The following is a 19,228-nucleotide window of genomic DNA, read 5'->3' as shown; positions in this document are numbered from 1 at the left end:
CCACTGACAATGTTTCCTGTGGAAGTTTGGGGCTGTCAGTGTTTCTGTCCCACAATGATGACATCAGAGAAAAATGTTCACGCTGCCTTGCATCCGTCTTCCCTCACCGCAGCCCTCTCTGTTTAGATTCCAGTGTTATTCCTGAGGAGATACAGTATAAACAACCATCAGGAGGGCAAGCCATCTGAGATTTTAGGTATTAACATTGTTTGCAGTGGAGTAAACGCAGAGTTAATTATCCCTGAAGAACAGGCATGTTTGTGTGAGTGACAGTTTGTGAGATTGCACGTGTGTCCTGAGTATACAGGGTACGTCACTGCAGAGATTGACGGTGCGTGCCTCCAAGACTTGACATCGGTTTTCCTGTGATGTCCCTCTTTATCTTAAAATTATTGTTTTAATCAGTTGCTCTTTGGGTTCCTACTGTCCTGTAGTTTCCAGTTTTTCCAGACAGACATATGGAATAACAGAGAGGGCTTCCGGCCAGTTGTTTATTGATTTATTTTATTCCTCTCTGGGGTCAGAGGTTTGTGCACGGGGCGGTGTGTTCCCATCCTGTTCTTAGCGGGCCATTCCCAAACCGTCCACCCCAGGGGACAGTCTGGGTCCAGATGAAATTTATGGTGTCAGACGGGGGAACTTTTAATAGATCTGTAATTTAGGAATGAGAAATGCAAACACACCCACGTACACACAGCAAGAGGGCAGAGAGAGATTACGGTTGCTGCATTTTATACAACATGGAGAGGAGGGGTTTTCTCAGAGGTCATGAAGGCATTTGCTTAGGTTCACAGAAGTTATGTGGCAGAAAGTGTCCGCCTAGAAATCCAACTGTACTTACAACCAATGATGACATCCTCCATCATGATGTCTTACCGGGCACATCGTCATGTGCTGGCGCAGTAGGCATCGCCCCGACCCACCGGCTCTGTCCTCATTAGGACACACAAATGTCGGGTTTAACTATCCAACATCCTCCTCACACATTCCTACATCTGCGAAATGATGGAGCTGGGATGCCTCATGTCAGTGACACACATGATGTATGAAAGACGGGGTTAATCCTCAGGAAAACGATAGCTATGGTAAATATAGGATAACCTAGGAATGACTTATTAGTACAGTCGGTTTGTGAGATCCTAAACTGCACATATCTGCTGTGTGACTGTTATTCTTTCTGCCTTTTTTTCACTATCAGCATCCCATAATCCCACAGTCTATCCTCAGTCACTTTGTTCGCCTTGCCAGGGTGTGTGTTTTGTGTGTGTGTGTGTGCATGGCAGTTTATGCCTCTCAGATGAGGTGAGAGGTGATTGGATAAAGAGCAGACACCACTTGGCAGACCGGTGCTCGAACGGCTGCTGTTTTTATGGCTCTTTTACAATCTTTCCTCCAGTCTGTTTCTTAACAGTCCTAATTTTTGTTTATGTCCAGAGTTCCAGTTTTATTGTTTTACTGACATTTGTTTTGACTTTTCTATCCTCTGTGTGGTTGAACTGTGTCATTTTAAGTCTGTTTTTATGTCCTCCTGTTACACACCTCTTGTTCACCTGTCTGTATGTATTTTAGTCCTCCTTGTTTATCTGATTATTTTAGCTCACCGCAGCAGTGTCTGTCTGGGGCTGAGACCTTAAATGTTCATTACAAAGTGACTACTATCATTTTAACCATTAAGTAGATTTATGAAAGCCATTGTGAATATGATGTGAGCTCACAGACTGTACACACAGATGCTTGAACCCACGTGACCAAGCTTTTGGATCGCTGTGATATTCTCACCTGGCTTTTGATTTTTTTTTATTGGAATTACTTGCAGTTGGTAGACTGGTACCTTTGTGTCCCCTCTTGCACCACCTGGCGCTGACACAAGCTTAGCTCGACGCCATTCCTAAAGCACTGATCACTGTTTACAAGAAGCTTGTGAGGCTTGCTTAGTCATGCTGGGCTTGTTTTTAACAGGCAGCTAACAGCAAACCAACCCATCCTGGGGTTTTCTTCCTCTCTCCACTATGAGCTATTTATAGGCCTGATTCCATGATTCCTCGTGTTGTTTTGTTATTGATTCTGTGCGATAATACTGCTCATAATTACAGCAATCAGTCTGGCGGACGACGTAGATAAAGGAATTAGGGTAATTTAGGAAAGGACAACATGCAGCATGCGTGTTTGGTTTTTTCCATTTTCGGGGCCGGGGTTGACACAGACAGGCATTCTACAGTTCAATATGAAATCTGAAAGGTTCAAATGAAAACTCAGTACATCTTACTGTCTGTAGGCCTTTAACTCACTACACTTGATATGAGTCTGGAATACTTTGTCTTCTAAGTTAATGGTTTGACCCATGACATATCAGACAGTAGTGGAATATGCTACTTGTTGTCACACTTTAGGCCCATGTCTTCTAACAGCTTACTTTATCCAATCGTCACTCCAAATGCATAGAATTACCAATTAACTATGACATAAGACAAAGCCAAGCAATTTATTCTCACATTTAAGAAACTGAAACTTTTATGTCAAGTTTTTCCTCATCCAAATTGAATGCAGAGGGACAGAGGATGCCGTATGTTGTAAACTGTAAAGCCCTCTGAGACAAATTTGCGTTTCTGAGTTCAGTACAGTAAATATAACAGACTCGACTTCACTATCTACAAAGCCTCCTTGGCTCCAATCAAAGGTTAAATGTCTGGAGCTTATTGGTCACCTGTGATCTCCTCTCTTCCTGCCTCATTTCCTCCTCTTCCCCCTGTGACTCGAGCGGACTCGAGCGCTGATTGATGGCTCGTCGTATCCCATTATGAAGCTCACAAGACAAGAGGTTGAACGTATGACGTGAGCCATCTGTAAGAGAAAGAAAAATAAAGGAGCACAGACAGCTACAGATACAGAAGAAGGCCAGAGGGCAGCACATGTCTCCTGGGCTTCATAATCTGCTAAAGTCATGACCAGCCTTCAAAGACAGAGAGGAGCTCAGACCCAAATTGACTCTCATGTACGAGTGTTCAAGGCTCTTTACATGTACGTTCGAAGAGCCTTGACGTTCCTCTGATCCAAATTTCAGGTGCCTTATTTGATCCGGTTCACAGTTTCACTACAGTACACTGTTGAAGACACTCTTTGTTGCATCTCTACTGTCCTGGTTTCAACACAACAGTCAGTTTTTTCCGTGTTTTTCCCCACATAATATGTAGATATCGGCCCAGTAGAGACAGGAAGGGAAAGAATACAGTCAGTAAAAAGGAGGGTAAGAAGAGATACAAAAGGATGTGGGAGCACTCAAGAGTTGGGAGTGAAGGGGAGGAAATGCTGGTTGGAAGTCGTGTGAGCAGATAAGGATGGGGAGTATAGGGGTATGAAGGAAGTGAAGCTGTGGAGGACTGGTAATTAAAGCAGGGTGAGGACTGGGGAGAGAGTTTGCTCTGGAGAGGATGGAGAATGGAAATGTTGAGTATCCAAGTGTTGGTGACACAACAGGCCGCAATGAGGATTAATAAAGAATTATTAATTGCGTTTTGTAGGGTTGTTTAATTGAACTACAATATATTGAGAGATGCTTTTAATTTTTGCACAAACCATTTATAAACATGAGGGGGAACACCGACTGACCTTTTTTAAAATAAGGATGTAGCTAATGGGTCTGAAGTGAAGCCAATGTGCCTAAAACCTGCATTCTTTGTCATGGCCAGCAGGGGGCAATTCCACCGGTTTCAAACAGATTGCGATTGCGTTTCTCACTGTACGGTAGCTTATAAGAAAACAATCCTACTTCTCACTTGATTTATTACCCCAGTAAACAGTTTCATAATGAGTTCATGGTCTCCTCCACAAGTCCTCACTACAACTGTCCTCTGCGTCTCAGTCAAATCTAATAAGGTAATACCTGCCATCTCCATATGGTCAATTTTGGCTCCGGAAAACCAAAATGGTGACCGTCATAGTGCCAAATGTGATCCAACTGGTGACATCACTGTGGATTTATACTTGGGGTGGAACAACCTTAGAGGCACATTTCAATCTGTTACAACATGATCACAAAATATGACCTCTATAACAAACCAATTGTTAAATATCACTGCTCAGAAAATCCCACAATCCCTCACCAGTAACACACTGTACTTGATGGTGTCTAGCCAGAAACCCTGCCATCAGAGTCTGAACCCAAGTGCCCGTGGCGGTGCACAAGCACTGGGTCCCAGCGCTGGATTCGACTTGCAAAGTCTGAGAGTGCTGGCAGTCGGAGGGTTGTATGCCATTGGATACTCTGATTGGTTGTGTGCTAGCTGTTCAATGACCATTCTGATTGGTGGTGCGCTAGCGAATCAGCGCGGTGTGTGGGAGGGGCGGAAGTGACGATGGTAAACAAACCACTTTTTCCCTCCTGTGACTTCTTCGTATAATAACAAGCCCGAGAGCAGACAACGCAACCATCAGCTCAGCCATAATGATCTTTCAAGTAATGCCAAGAATTGTGTTCCACAAACGTCTTCTCAGGTCAAACGAATACTGAGCCAATAGTGTCTGCGCCTTTTTCAGAACATACCTGTTTTTCTACTGTTACTGTATTTTTGAGGGATTAACAGTAGATTCAGCACACGTAGCTGTTAGGTGCTGGAAGTCCACACACACACACAGACACAGACACACACACACACACACACACACACACACACACAATCACACAAATATGCACTTAGAAACCTCTCCCCCGTTATCAGCTATGAAAGGAGACTGGTATTTATCAGCCCGCTGTTTAAGCCATGCAGAAAGATACAGAGCAGTGCACATAGTGTACCATGCAAGTCCTGCTGTTTTCTGCCTGTTTATTACTGGTTGGACATTTTTATGTTTATTGCCTTGCTATCACATGACTCAGTCCTCCACTCCGAGTCCGGACTGAAATATCTCTAAAACTGTATCTGGATAGCCATCACATTTTGTACCGACATTCATGGTCATGACCTTGGTGATCCCCTGACTTATCCTCTTGTGCCACCATGACACCAGACACCTTCAATACACATCACATTCCTATCTGCCCCATCACAGCTGCCTTTCCTTTTTTGTGGTAGTTTCCTTCATATTCCACCTAAATCCTGTTGTCCATAGTGTAGGCAGCAAACACAGTGACAGGTTAACCTTTACTTTGCCCACCAGTGTGAAGTAGACCCCAGAAAGAGCAAAGCTGAAGCAAAGTTTGTCTGCCGTGACCAGCAGACATCCCTTCGATACTCTTCATCGTTCCGGTGTTTGTGTCGAGGATGACGTCAGGGCAGTTCCACATGGTGTCGCTGTGATGTCATCTAACATCTAAGAATCCTCCATTGAGGGGTTACTAATGTGCAGCGGAAGACAAAAATAAGAAAAGTAGCTGGTACAAAAAGCGAGTTCAGCATATTTCCTAATTCTTGCATTTTTTTCATTTAATGTTGTGTCTTCACCTTTAAAGTTAGACACCATGATTTATCATAAATATCTGGAGTGTTACAGAATCGCCAGTATGGTGATAGCATCATCATAGCGGGCAAGATACATTGATGTTATCGTATTAGGACCGAGCCTCTGGATGCTCAGCGCTGTAGCTATTTTAATGTGTAAAAATTCACAGCACACACTGTTTTGAAACACACCGCCTTTTTTCCGTGACGAGTTTGAAATGTTTTGACAGGACTGTTGTCCGTCTGTTGTCTCTATAGGCAGCAGCTGCAGGGGCGAGATTGAAGACAAAACACACACCTCCTGTTCCAAAAATCAACTGATAGACACAGCACTGATTACCACACACACACTGGCTGTATGTATGAGTGCACACACATCTAACCATCAGTTATGCGAGTTCATCCGAGGCTTTATCTCACACTATCTGCATCTGATTTGTCTGTGAGCTTGTTTGAATTGTTGCCTGACACTGTTTAGGCTCCCTGCAGTTTTATTAATTCCTCCGAGACCCCTTGGCTCTCGCTTCGTGTGAGAAGGCTCAGAGCCATTTCTGTCTGGGGACAAACAACATCAGTGTGTTTGTTGGTTCTCACAGGAACACTGTCAGGCCTCAGAGGTCATCACCGACTGACCCAAGGAACCCCCTGACCATATAAACACTCAATTCCCAGGGTGTCTACCCCCTCACGTGTTTTTTGACCCTTGTAAAAGTGCCGCCCGCATATTATTCTGTTTCCATCCTTCAAAACCCTCGTCGACTCTCTTCTGCGTCCACTCACTCTCTGAGATGTTAAAGACGCATACAACATCCTGTTTCCGGAGAGATACGCGTTCATGCGCGTGTTTTAGGCACCTGTTCGACCTGATCTTTCAGTTAAAACTCCTTAATATACAAATATATTTGCTTTATATCCTGCTGTTCTCCTTATCGACGCACAGTGACGAGTCTGCAGACAGATCACAAATCCCTCTCTGTATTAGGATATAAAACCGAGATGTTTAAAAATGTAGCACGAGTACGGCTGTCAGACTGCCAGACTCACATTTTCCTTCCTTCCTATCTGCCCGCCTGTCCTCTATCTTTCATCACTCTGAGTATATAGTATATAATCAAATTGTTATATTTAGCTCGCAGATTAGGAGGCTGTCTGCAGTTTTCAAACAGACAGCAATTAAAAATGCTCTTTAAACAGACCTTTAAAGTCTGCTTGGTCCAGCTGAGTGTATTTTTTTTTCATTAAGGAGACATTTGACAGTAGAGTCTGGCTTTATCTTCCTCAGCTTAATCTGCTCACTGCTCTCTCTGGCATGTCCTGGAATAACATTGTGTGTGTGCGTGTGTGTGTTTTTAAAGGCGCTCTCAGATGCGTGTGAAATAAAGTGGGAAGAGATCTTTTAGCGCGCAGGTTTTAAACGGTATCCAGGCAGACTCTAAAACAAAAAGACGTTATTTGTGTGTCATTGTGTGGAATTTCCATTTTCTGCTACATTACACTTCCACTCCACTACAGTTTGGAGGCGAGTATTGTACTTTTTTACTCCACCACATTTATTTGATAACTGAAGTTACTAGTTACTTTGCAGATTACATGCTCCATCAGAGCCTCAGTACTGCATTTTTTAATTAATCTCTATATTTAATGAATAATCGGATAGATAAAACAGTGATTCATCAGAAAACCCAGTCAACCCAGAGTATATAGTTTTTACATACAGAACATGTAATATGTATAATTTACTTGTACTTTTGATACCTAAGTACATTTAATATCAGTTGCTACAAACATAAACATATGACATACTATATAAATAGATAGATGCAGACTTTTACTCAGGTACTGTTCATCAGGTGACTTTCACTTTTACCATGATGATATTTATATCTCTAGTTTTACTCAAGTATGAATTTAAGGTTCTCTTTACAAGACTGATGAAAACTAGAATACATCATACTTTAATTCTGTATAGAAGTCACCTTTCTCTATATCGTGAACAGTAAAAGCAGTGTACAGAAACAATGAATAGAGAATAAATACTGGATAGAACAGTGTGCATAGTGTAGATTGATAATGCACATTATGTGCATTTAGTCAGGTCAATATACATTGTGTAAATTAACCTGTATATTACATACACACATTTATTATTGACAAGGTAAGGCTGGTTTAACTGTTCATCAGCGTCATGACCTGTGGGAAGAAACCAGTAGGAGAGTGTTCAGTGTGGTGTCCGAACCAAAACCAGGCAATGATGGAGGTGCTGGGACCAGACTGGATGATTGCGCTGGAGAACTGGATCCACAACTCCTGAGGCAGGTGTAGACAGTGGATCCCAGGAACTAAGAGAATAATCGTGCTGTTTAATCAGCACCTTGATATACCACACCTGTCAGGTAGATGGACTAACTTGTCACTGACACAGATTTAAATTGTGTGAACAACATTTAAGAGAAATAAGCCACTGGAAAGTCTCATGTCTTTAATTCAAACTCATGGTAACTAGGGGTGAAAAACACAAGTGTTGCATTCCTATTTTTGTTCAGTGAATGAACCCTGTATGTATTGCCTCTGCGTGTAGACAGTGCACATCTATAGTTACACTGTTTGACCTCTGGAGGGCTGTGAAGAGCTGAAGGAGAGGATTTCAGTCGACAAAGAAAAAGGTTTTGTCTCCCTCTTGTGTTGCAATCAGAAAATACAAGCAGAAGTTGCAGAGATAACGCATGGGAAACGTTTCAATTGATAGGATAATGTTTGTCATACTTGTTGTGGCATTGTTGTGATACTTTTGTTCTTACCTGTTTATAAAATGTGTCTTTATTCATAATCTTCAACTCTCTGTTCAACAGGTAAGTAAGATTTTGTTCTTACCCTAAATATCATCATGTTAGCTTAGCTTTTGCTAAACTACTAACTTCTTCACATTAATTGATGAATAGAAATCAAATGATAATTGATTCTGATTAATTAAACTCAAAACTGTAAGCCATTGGGCTGTTTTTGGGACTTTATTTGGTGTATTGCACCTTTGACTTGAAGTTGATCAACTCATTTTTGTCTACCTCTCCAATCTCAGGGTCAACCTGGGCCTCTTGGTCCTCAGGGCCATCAAGGACCCCAAGGGAGAGCAGGGGATCCAGGCATCGAAGGGCCAAAGGGGCAGAAGGGTGACCATGGCCGTGGTGGTATCGTGGGTCCTAAAGGAAATGTGGTAAGATATTCTTCTCTTTTTTGTCTTCAACGTCAAAAATCACAGCAGTCTCATGTGTCCTCTTGTTTATTGGGTGATTCTTGTGGCTCCACAGGGAATGACGGGCGTACCTGGGTTTTCTGGAAATGATGGCATTCCTGTAAGTCTCTCCATCACTCTGGATCAATATGATAGAAACTCAGTGCAACATTGTGTTGAGTCTGACTGTAATGTGTTCTGACTGTCGTGATTGGCTCTGCAGGGTCACCCGGGACAAGCTGGGCCCAGGGGGAAGCCAGGTGCTGACGGCTGTAACGGGACACAGGGAGATTCAGGGTTCCCGGGGCAAACCGGCTACAACGGCTCACCTGGTTCTCCTGTAGGTGTAACTCCAATCTTGTGTGGATAGAGACTCGAAGAATACAGAGTTTGATTTCCTTTAAGTGACCATTATTGTCTGTGTTGTTTTTTGTTTTTTTTTGCTGTTGTTATCTCTTAGGGACAACCCGGAAGAAAGGGAGCCAAGGGAGACTCTCTGGAGCTGAGTGTGTACATGGAGCGTTTCAGGGTGAGGAAGACGAGTATACAAAAAACATAACTTCTGTTCTGAACAACTGCTGGCTACAACAAAAACATGTATTTCTGTAGCATCACATTAACTAATTCATTTCTGACCATCTGTCGGCAGGGAGATCCAGGCACCCCAGGAGTCAACGGAATATTTGTAAGGCACAGCAATGTGTTATATATTGTTATTCAGTTTTCTGTTGTTGCCATCTTTCTCATCTAACATTTCTTAATTTTTGTCAGGGGCCTCCAGGGCATCCTGGATGGCAGGGTAACAGAGGCATCCCAGGGCCAAAGGTAAGTGTGTGTGTGTATGTGAATGAGCAGATTTAATAATAACTTGTGAAGTCTATTATAATGCAATTGTTTGTGTCTTCTTCTAGGGTCCCACAGGCCCCCCAGGTCCCCGTGGACCAAAGGTAATGCAACGATAATATATATTTAATATAATGTAATATAAATTTGATATATGACCATTTCAGTGGTGCATGAAATGTCATCGAACAGGAATGTACATTTATGAATGTAGCTTCATAGTGTTGTTTGTTGTTTCTGGGCAGGGCACCATGACCAAAGTGCTGAAAGGGCTCAAAGGAGAACAAGTGAGTCACCGTGTTCGTCAAATGCATGTTAACATACATTAGTCGGGTCATTGCTGGGAGGCAAATGCTATAAAAACAGAGTTGACTGCTGTTCATGTGAATGTTTGGGAAAATACTGAATTCGTTTAGGTCACAACTCATCTGATCCACTTCAGTTTGAGGTCTGCATCTGTACTTTCCCACACAATGATTTGCAGTGGGGGGACTCAAACTATGTACAATTACTGTATGTACTTGAGTACTTCTTATAATCCTGCCTCTACTCCACTACAGTTTCGAGGAAACATTTGTACTTGATACTCAACTGTCTCTATCTGACTGCTATAGCTATATGTTCAGACTATGAATTTAAGATTTCTCGTAAAAATATGCATTCAAAAATTAAATGCATTCTTTAAGATTGTATCAATGGTGTCAAACCAGTTGGGCTTGTGAGAAATTATACAAAAATAGTGTGTAGCTGGGCGCCTTGTCACAGATGTTAGCAGATTTTCTCTTTTTCACTCCGACAAAGTAACGGTTTAAAGAGATAACTTTATCTTATATTACACAACAAAATCAAAGATCAGGTAGATGTCTAAAGACACAAAACAAATCTGTGAAGCAAACTCTGTTCTGAAGCATCTCACCCCCTCAGATTGATCCTTTGAGTCGACCCCTAGTTTGGGCACCGGTAGACTAACTGGACCAGCTACAGCAGTAGAGGTCTGCTTACACATTCCAGCATCAGTATTAACAATCCAGTAGTATAATAAATAATGATCAGTGATGGAATGTAGTAAAGTACATTTACTCAAGAACTATTTTACTATTTTAAGGTACTTTTTACTACAAGTATTTCTACATCAGAGCCTTTCAAAATGTATTTATTTTGCAGGCTTTCAATTAAAGAAAAAATACTGATTTAATAATTGGTTGACCTCTAGTTAACAAGTACCCAGAAATCATTCTTGAGTAAAAGTAAAGATATTAAGTTTGAAGTCACCCATTTGAACAGTACTTGCGTAAAAGTCTTTAAGTATCTGCTGTTACATGTACTTAAGTATCAAAAGTACAAGTGAAAGTAAATTACACATATTTACGTGAAAGTATTTACCGTATACTGTTCATCAATTTTCAGCTTGGTACTGATTATCAGAATAAGGGTCTGGTGCTGTTCAATTTCACAGTGTACATTTTTTCTGAGTACTTTTCCTTTATTTATAACCGCATTTCTGGTACTTTTACTTACATGAAGTATCTGCGTTCTTGAGACAGATTTGTTTCTCCCTGAGCTGTCTGACTTCTGTTGCACTTCCTTCTTAAACCACAGGGGGACATCGGACCACCGGGGCCTCAAGGAAACTCAACACATCAGCATACGCTGCCCCCCTACGGACCTTCGGTCTGTGCATCATACATATTAATCTCTATTCATTAAACTGCAATAATTACATTCAGAGATGGTCTCTAAAATATGAAACATTACCAGGAGAGTAATGATCTCTGACACATGTACACATGTAATAATATCCTCTTTTGTTATTTTAGGGGCCTCGTGGGGAAAAAGGACTGAAAGGAGAAATAGGAGATCGGGTATGTGATCACTCATAATGATCACACGCATTGAATAGGTTTGACACAGCATCAAATTCTTTTGTTCATCTTTCTTTTGTTCACTTTTTTTAGGCTGACAACAAAGGAGAAACTGGTATAATGGGATTTCCTGGACATCGGGTGAGCATGGACACATTTGTACACATGTCATCCAGAAGCTGTCCTCTAAACACATGTTCAGTTTGTATTAATATATGTATATAAACAGTTTGTTGTTTATGCTGTTCTAGGGTGAATCTGGTCTAGATGGGAGTCCTGGACTTAGGGTATGTTTGTGTAAAAGTTGTTGTTGTATCATTATTGGTTGTCAAATTAAATGTCCAATAACTTTCTGATGACGGCTTTTTCAGGGGGACCCTGGTTATCCAGGTCCAAAAGGCAGAGACGGTATTAAGGTGAGTTTGCGGTTGATCGTTGATCATTATGATGATCGTCACTGATAATGCATCTAAACCCCTAACTATCTGACTGACAATTATACATTCACATCTAAGTAAGTTATTATAAATGCACAGTTATTAAGTAGCATTCCTTGTAACTGTACTGGTCTGCTCCTCAACAGCTTAAGAATAAATATTGTCCTGTATTGTACATTTCACCCCACTAATTAGTAGTTACTGGACATATTAAGCCTAAATAATGATGGCATGTTGTAGATTGAAGTACACACAGCATGTTAAGTAGTTCAATTGAGCTCCACCTGAACCAGCCACAACAGGTGCTACGTACATATTATTGCATTATAGAATGTATTTTTAAAGTCACTGCTATCATCAATATCGGTATATATCACAAAATCACAAGCATAGCCTTGTTCGAGTCTTAAAACTTTATGTTGAATTCTTGTGGAGTTTGCGAATTTCCAATGTTGATTTTTAATAGTATTTCTATTACATGTTAAGGTTGCAACCCAGCATGTTTGGTTTAAATATTTTACTTGAACTGTCGGGTTTTGTAACAAGCCCTTACAAATTATGTAATTCTTTGAAGCTGTGAGGATTATCATTTTGTTTTTTTGAATTCATAAAAATGTTAAGAGGTATATCAGGAGCTGAAGATGTTTATATTAATCACCTTTGTGGTCCAAGTTTAGAATTGATTCACTGTTAGGCTTGTCGGCACAAACTAATGTTGTTCCCCAAAACATTCCCCAGAAATGGTGAATATCAGTCTGACCTCTGTGAAAATTAGTATAAAGTTATGTACAAGACATGTAGAATATTTCCATGATATGAAAAAGCACAGCCATAAAAACACGGTCAGTGTGAAGATCGTATAGCTTCAGACAGTTTCGAATTAAGTGATTTGAACAGCTTTAAGGCTACATCAGCATTTGGTATAATTACCTGGTGTTTATAGGTTGTTGTAGTTCTATTTTTTTTCCTCTCCATACTTACAAGTCAAATGTTTTGGGTGAGGTCAGAAAAGTAGTGTCTCTGGTAAGAGGATGGCAGCCACAGTGGAGGCTCAGAGTCAAATTATAGCTGACTGGCTGATTTCAAACTGGTTCACAGTCACTAAAGCAAAACCTGAGTGAAGTGTTCAACACAGCTTTATATAGTCACTAGCTCTGGAATTAAAATGCCATTATGCCACTTAACGCCTCAAAAATCACTGATAACATTTTGCTCACATTATTTAAACCTTGTTAGTGTCAGAGAAAGAAACTAGATTAACAATCAAAACGAACACAAGATATGATGAGAGACGTACAGATTAGTGCTGTATAGAATTACCATGACCTGGACGACTTCATCAACACAGATTACAACAGGAGGATATGTGTCACAGTCATTTTCAAGACGGACAGTGTGTGCACATCCAGCATGTGATCTCACCCAGTCTCATCTGATCTTTACACTCAAGACTGACGTTAGGTTTGTGTTACAGGGAGTCAGAGGTGACGCAGGACTGCTGATTTCATCAGGCCCCAGTTGGCCTTGGTCTTCAACAGGTATGTTGAATAAAACAACTGTTTGATGATGACCCCGATGCCTCACAAGTGTTAACAGCATGTGATCTGCCAAAGTAGTGCTGACATGAAGTGAAACTGTGTGGAGACATTACTGGCATCACTGAACTTTAACAGACTTGTCAAAGCAAAAGGTCGGGTTCTCAAGATGAGGATGTGAATCTGATGAAGAATAGAGTTTCTTATTAAATAAGCAGAACAATCAGTGTTATTATTACAGTATATTCAGATGAGGATACAACAGTCAGAAACTCTTAATAACCCTTCATATACAATGTGTTAAAGGGCTACAACAGACTTACAGTAGAATTATAGCAGTTACGGCGAGAACATGTCTGCAACTGATTGAAGTCATTGTTTTTTTTAATTATGCTTTGACTCGATAAGCTGGTCCTCCTGGTCCTCCTGGTGAGCAGGGTCCAGTGGGCGAGAGGGGCCCAGTTGGAGACCAAGGCACCCCTGGACCCCCGGGACGCCCGGCCTCCGACAATTATCAAGGTGTGTAAACTCAAACTCTCCAAGATAAGCGAAACCTGTGATGAACTCTTGAGTTTTAACAAAATATTATCTCAAAAATCTCTCTTTAATTTGCCTTTGTGTCCGTCAGTGTGGCAATTATTCGGGCCATTTGGATTTAAGGGGGAGGCGGGAGAGAAGGGCCAACAAGGGGAGCCAGGACGCCCTGCCGTCAGTGCAGGACCCCCAGGCACCAGTGGTCGCCCAGGGGGCAGGGGCCCTCAAGGACCCAAAGGAACATGTGAGTGAGTGAGTGAGTGAGTGAGTGAGCTTTTGTTTAATGTTTTGACACTAAGGTTTTTGTATATTTTATCTTCCTTTGTTATCGTGTGTACTAGCTATAAAGGGCCAGTTTCTAAGACAGCGCAGGCTAGAATTTTAGATTCAAACATAAGATGTCTATTTACTGTGTTTCAGCGATGTCTACTGAAGGTGGCATGCAAACCATCTACCTCTGGCCTGTCCTCTCTCGTAATACCACTTTGTACCACAAGACGCGATAGTTTGGTATCCCCCATAATTTCAGCTGGGTGATCTGTGCAGAGTGTTAGCTACTTTTTCCAATAAATCAACAAAATAAACTCAAATGTCAAGAAAGGAAATATTTTTACACCACTTTTTCTTACAAAACAGAAAAACACAACTGTACATCGTACAGCAGTTAGCGGTTATACTGCCCTCTTTAGTTTCGGGGCTACCTGAATTCCAGCCCTTTCTTACAGATGACACCTTTAAATGTCTGCACCTTAAATGTATTTCTTTATGTCTGTAGGGGCTGAGTACTTCAAGGGGGCCCCCGGTGGGAGAGGAAGGCCCGGCAATGCAGGCTATAAAGGAGTGAAAGGTGCTGTAGTCATACTGTCCATGATAAAGAAGATTGTTGACAGAAAGATACAGATTTCTGAAGTGCTTACTCATCTGCTTAGTTTGCCATGAGTGGTCAATTAAATTGATAATATTGTGAGTAATGCACTGACCTGTGAGTGCGATGGTGTCCACATTCAGGAGATCACGGGGAATGCGAATGCTCTGTTGTAAACTCTCCCGCGGGGCAACCTGGTCCTGCTGGTGAACCTGGTGACGCTGGGATGATTGGAGAGTTTGGTCAGGAGGGTGACGTAGGAGACCCAGGTCCCCGTGGAGAAGACGGATTCCCTGTAAGCCTAATCTAGTCATACCATTGTCACTCATTCTTTCCTTAAACCTGTTTTCCTTTTTTCTTGTCCTCAGACTCTTATTTGTTGTCTCACAGGGACATGCTGGACTCAGTGGTGTGCCAGGCCCAAAAGGTCAAAAAGGGGCAGAGACTTCGGCAACACAGAAAGGTGCACATGTTATCTCATCTCATTTCACAATAGCAAAAGTACAAGAAGGCCCACAAAACAGACAATGACTCCTGCTGTGTGTATGTATGTGTTTGGTTGTGTGTGTTGATGGATGATATCTTGTGTATGTTGATGCATGTGCGTGCACAACTACAGGATATTCTGGAGACCCAGGGGTTCCTGGGCCAAATGGAGGGCTGGGAGTACCGGGTGCTCCAGGCCGGGACGGTTTGCCTGGTTTCCCAGGGAGCCGAGGTCTTCCAGTGAGTCAACCGGTCATCTCCATACTCACATCATTCTTCATACTCATCATACACTGTTTATTTAGGTGACCTAAAGGTCCGGTGTGTAGGATTTAGCGGCATCTAGTAGTGAGGTTGTTGACTGCAACCAACTGAACACCCCTCACCTAAACCTTTCCTTTTTTTTTTTTTTTTTTTTTTTTTTTTTATTGGTGAAATTAGGTGAAAGACAAGGTGACATGGGGGACAAGTACATCATACCACGAGGATCGACGAATACAGATAGTGGACATACAGTACAGATAACAAAAAAAAAAAAAAAAAAACGAAACGACAAAAAGTTATTATATGTGTAGAGGTAATATAGGTGTGTGTGTGTGTGTGTGTGTGTGTGTGCGTGCGTGTCTGTGTGTGAGTGAATGTGCATGCCTGCAAGTGGCTGAGAGGCAGATACTATGGTATTATAAACGTATGTAGGTATAGATAGATGATACAATAAAAATAAATAAATAAAGTATAAATAAGAAAAGAGAAGGAAAGTGAAACTGAAGGAAAAAAAAAAGAGAAAAAAAAAAAGGAAGAATAGATCAATAAGTTAAGTTGGGATTATAATAAACAAATTATATCATGTTGATGGTTATATATTGCAGAGAGGGGCGAAGTTGGACCGGGGTATCAGGAAGGCAAGTGAGGGGGCCCCCTAGCCGGCTCCCAGTAGCCCAGTTGGCTGCCCCAGCGGGAGACAGGCGAGGCGGTAGTGAAAAGGCCCCCCCACCCCCTTTTTTGTATCGTCTTATCTGTTGTTGTTGTTGTTGCTGTTCTTTTTGTTTATTGATTTATTGATTTATTTGTTTAGATTGTACCTTAGGCCGCTGCCGAACCCTAAGGTGCAAATCTAAACTCCTTTGCCAATTCCTGGTCTGGGCAACTTCCAGACCCTAGGGAGGAAGTCTGCCCGCTGAGGAGTGGGTTGTTTGTTTGTTTTGTTTGACTATTTGTTTTGAAAGAGAGGGGATGTGAGGTAGGACCCAACCACCCAGCCCCACCCGCCCCCACCGAGGTACTGCCCTGCCCAAAGAGAACCGGACATAAAGCCCCCGCCCACGCCCACCTTCAACCATTCCAGTCCAGCCCCGCCCTCTCTCTTAAATTTATTATACAAATGTCATCGTCATGATTATTGTTAAAAAAATGTAATAAAATTAATTAATAAACAAAAATAATGATAATAATAATAATGATAATAATAATAATAAATAAGTAAATAAAGCAAACAAAAAATAAATGAATAGATATGATATATATGACATGGTAATAATAACAATTTTAGTACTGTCAGTAATAACAATCATAATCATAATATTCAGTCATTAATATTAATAAACACAATCAACAAAGTGAGCATAACATTAGTAATAGTTAGCACAGTAATATTCTTGTTAATAATGAAAATATTGACAATATAGTAATACTATTATTATGGATAAATAGTATGTGTGTTTGTGTTTGTTTGTTTTTGTGTGTGTGTGTGTGTGTGTGTGTGTGTGTGTGTGTGTGTGTGTGTGTGTGTGTGAAATTGTGATGTGTTTTGAGGTGTCAGGAATGTGCGCGGTACTGGTGCAGCTATAGGCCCATCGAGGAGAGGAATGGGGACCATCTGTCCGTAAAAGCTGTTATTTTGTTGTTGTTGTAAGCAGTGATTTTTTCCATGGAGATGTGTTCCAAGAGAAGATTGATCCAGTGATTGATGTTGATTGAGTTTTTTGATTTCCAATTTAGGAGAATTGTTTTCTTAGCGACAGTGAAAGAGATGAGCAAGCTGTTTTTGTATTTGTTTGGTATAGTGATTGTGGAAGTGTCTCCTAGTAGGCAGAGCTGTGGGGATGAAGGGATTCTGCAGTCCAGTATGGTGGAAAGTTTTTTTGTGATAGAGTTCCAGAAAGAGTGAACTGGTTGGCAAGCCCAGAGTGCGTGAAAGTAGTTATCTATTGTTCCTGTTGTGCATTGTGAGCAGATGTCTGTGGTTGCTAGTCCCATTTTGTGCATTTTATATTGTGTGATATGTGTTCGGTGGATGGTTTTGTATTGGATTAACTGAAGGTTTGTATTAGATGTCATAGAAAATGTATTTTTATTCATATCTGTCCAGAAATCTGATGAGGGGGAAATGTTCAAGTCCGCGTTCCATTGAGATATTGGGAGTGTTATGGAATCATCTGATGCTAATAATAGTTTGTAGAGTTTGGAGGTTAGTTTATTTATATTCCTAAATAGAGTTATGTTGTCAATTATTTCTGGGGGTTCAAGTTGGTTGTCATTTATATTAATTTTGGATTTGAGTATGGATTTGAGTTGTAAGTAATTTAAAAATTGATGTCTGTCAATCCCGTAGTTCTCTATGAGGTCCTTGAAATCTATAAGCCGATTATTGTTAAAAAGGTGGCGGAGATGTGTGATACCTTTTAGTGCCCATGTGTGATAGTGAAGAGGATTGTTGAGGAGTTGAAAATCCGGGTTGTGCCATATTGGTGTGTACTTGCACGGTGCTGTAGTGGATTTGAAGATCTTGATGACTTTCCACCAGGCTGTCAGAGTTGTGGAGATTACTGTGTTTTTGAAGCAGGGATGTCGTTTGATGGTTGTATTTAGAAATGGCAGATCTGAGAGTGCGATGTTTTGGCAATAGTGCTGTTCTAGGTCTGACCAGGAGGTATTGTGGTTGGTTTGGTGGATCCATTTTGCAATATATTGTGTTTGATTTGGGAGGTAGTAAAAGTAAAAGTTTGGTGCATCTAGTCCGCCTTGGGATTTGTTTTTTTGTATAGTGGATAGTTTAATCTTTGCTTTTTTATTTTTCCAGTAGAAATTAGTGGTGATAGAGTCGATAGATTTGAACCATTTGTCTGTTGGTATGATGGGTAGCATTGAGAAGAAGTAATTGATGTGGGGGAGGATTTTCATTTTGACTGTGGCTATTCGTCCTAGAAGGGATAGTGGTAGATTCATCCAACGCTGGAGATCATCTTCTATTGTTTTTAATAGTGGATTGTAGTTGAGATGAAACAATTCTGACAGCCTGGGGGAAATGTCAATACCTAGATATCTAATATTCCCAGTGTGAAGAGGAAGTGATAAGTTTGGTCCTGCAGAATCCCAAGCATCTTCTGATAGTGGTAGTATAGTGGATTTGTTCCAGTTTATTGTGTAGTTGGAGATTTTTGAAAATATGTTGATAAGTTTAAAGGTTTCTGTTAGTGATGACAATGGCTCCTGCAAGTACAATAAAACATCATCTGCATAAAGGCTTATTTTGTGGTGGTGGTTTATGGTGTTAACTCCTTTGATTATATTGTTTTGACGTATAGTGGCAGCGAGTGGTTCTATGAAGATAGCGAATAAAGATGGAAGATGGATGAAACCTTTCCTAACAGTGGACGCTAAAAATGCCAAAAACTTGAAAGGCCCTTGCTACAGTCAGTGTTTGGTTTATTTTTTCGTTCTGGCTACTGTAGAAACATGGCGGACCTTGTGCTCCCTCTGTTAATATAAAGCGCTCATTGTTATGTAATGAAATTACACTGATTCTTAGTTTTAGGTGATTATACACAAATGAAAACATAATAATAGATATTATATTTAATTTCTGCTAATAGAATAAAATTATATTCTGTTCTATTAGCAAAAATATAATGTAATATTCATATGAGAAGCCTGTTGGAGAAGCTAACATCTCTGATTCTTAGTTCCAGATGATTATACACAAATAAAAACATAATTATGAAC

At 40.9% G+C, this 19,228-nt stretch overlaps 1 protein-coding gene across 2 annotated transcripts in view; it reads left to right on the top strand.

Moving 5' to 3' along the window:
• The window catches only part of col4a2 (collagen, type IV, alpha 2), a 69,512-nt gene that overhangs the window by 36,339 nt on the left and 13,945 nt on the right, over positions 1-19,228 (top strand). For both annotated transcript variants that reach the window (XM_030429561.1, XM_030429562.1), the window contains exons 5-24: positions 8,512-8,646; positions 8,741-8,785; positions 8,888-9,004; positions 9,125-9,193; positions 9,314-9,349; positions 9,436-9,489; positions 9,576-9,611; positions 9,753-9,794; positions 11,107-11,178; positions 11,325-11,369; positions 11,463-11,510; positions 11,621-11,656; positions 11,741-11,785; positions 13,281-13,344; positions 13,750-13,860; positions 13,970-14,119; positions 14,651-14,722; positions 14,884-15,035; positions 15,131-15,203; positions 15,360-15,466. In XM_030429561.1, the coding sequence (XP_030285421.1) occupies positions 8,512-8,646; positions 8,741-8,785; positions 8,888-9,004; positions 9,125-9,193; positions 9,314-9,349; positions 9,436-9,489; positions 9,576-9,611; positions 9,753-9,794; positions 11,107-11,178; positions 11,325-11,369; positions 11,463-11,510; positions 11,621-11,656; positions 11,741-11,785; positions 13,281-13,344; positions 13,750-13,860; positions 13,970-14,119; positions 14,651-14,722; positions 14,884-15,035; positions 15,131-15,203; positions 15,360-15,466 (1,509 nt within the window). The remainder of the gene's footprint in view (positions 1-8,511; positions 8,647-8,740; positions 8,786-8,887; positions 9,005-9,124; positions 9,194-9,313; positions 9,350-9,435; positions 9,490-9,575; positions 9,612-9,752; positions 9,795-11,106; positions 11,179-11,324; positions 11,370-11,462; positions 11,511-11,620; positions 11,657-11,740; positions 11,786-13,280; positions 13,345-13,749; positions 13,861-13,969; positions 14,120-14,650; positions 14,723-14,883; positions 15,036-15,130; positions 15,204-15,359; positions 15,467-19,228) is intronic.

This window comes from Sparus aurata, chromosome 9 (genome assembly GCF_900880675.1).
Source record: "Sparus aurata chromosome 9, fSpaAur1.1, whole genome shotgun sequence".
In the NCBI taxonomy this organism is placed as follows: domain Eukaryota; kingdom Metazoa; phylum Chordata; class Actinopteri; order Spariformes; family Sparidae; genus Sparus; species Sparus aurata.
The sequence above is the reverse complement of the archived record's forward strand: the minus strand, read 5'-3'. Positions and strand labels throughout refer to the sequence as shown.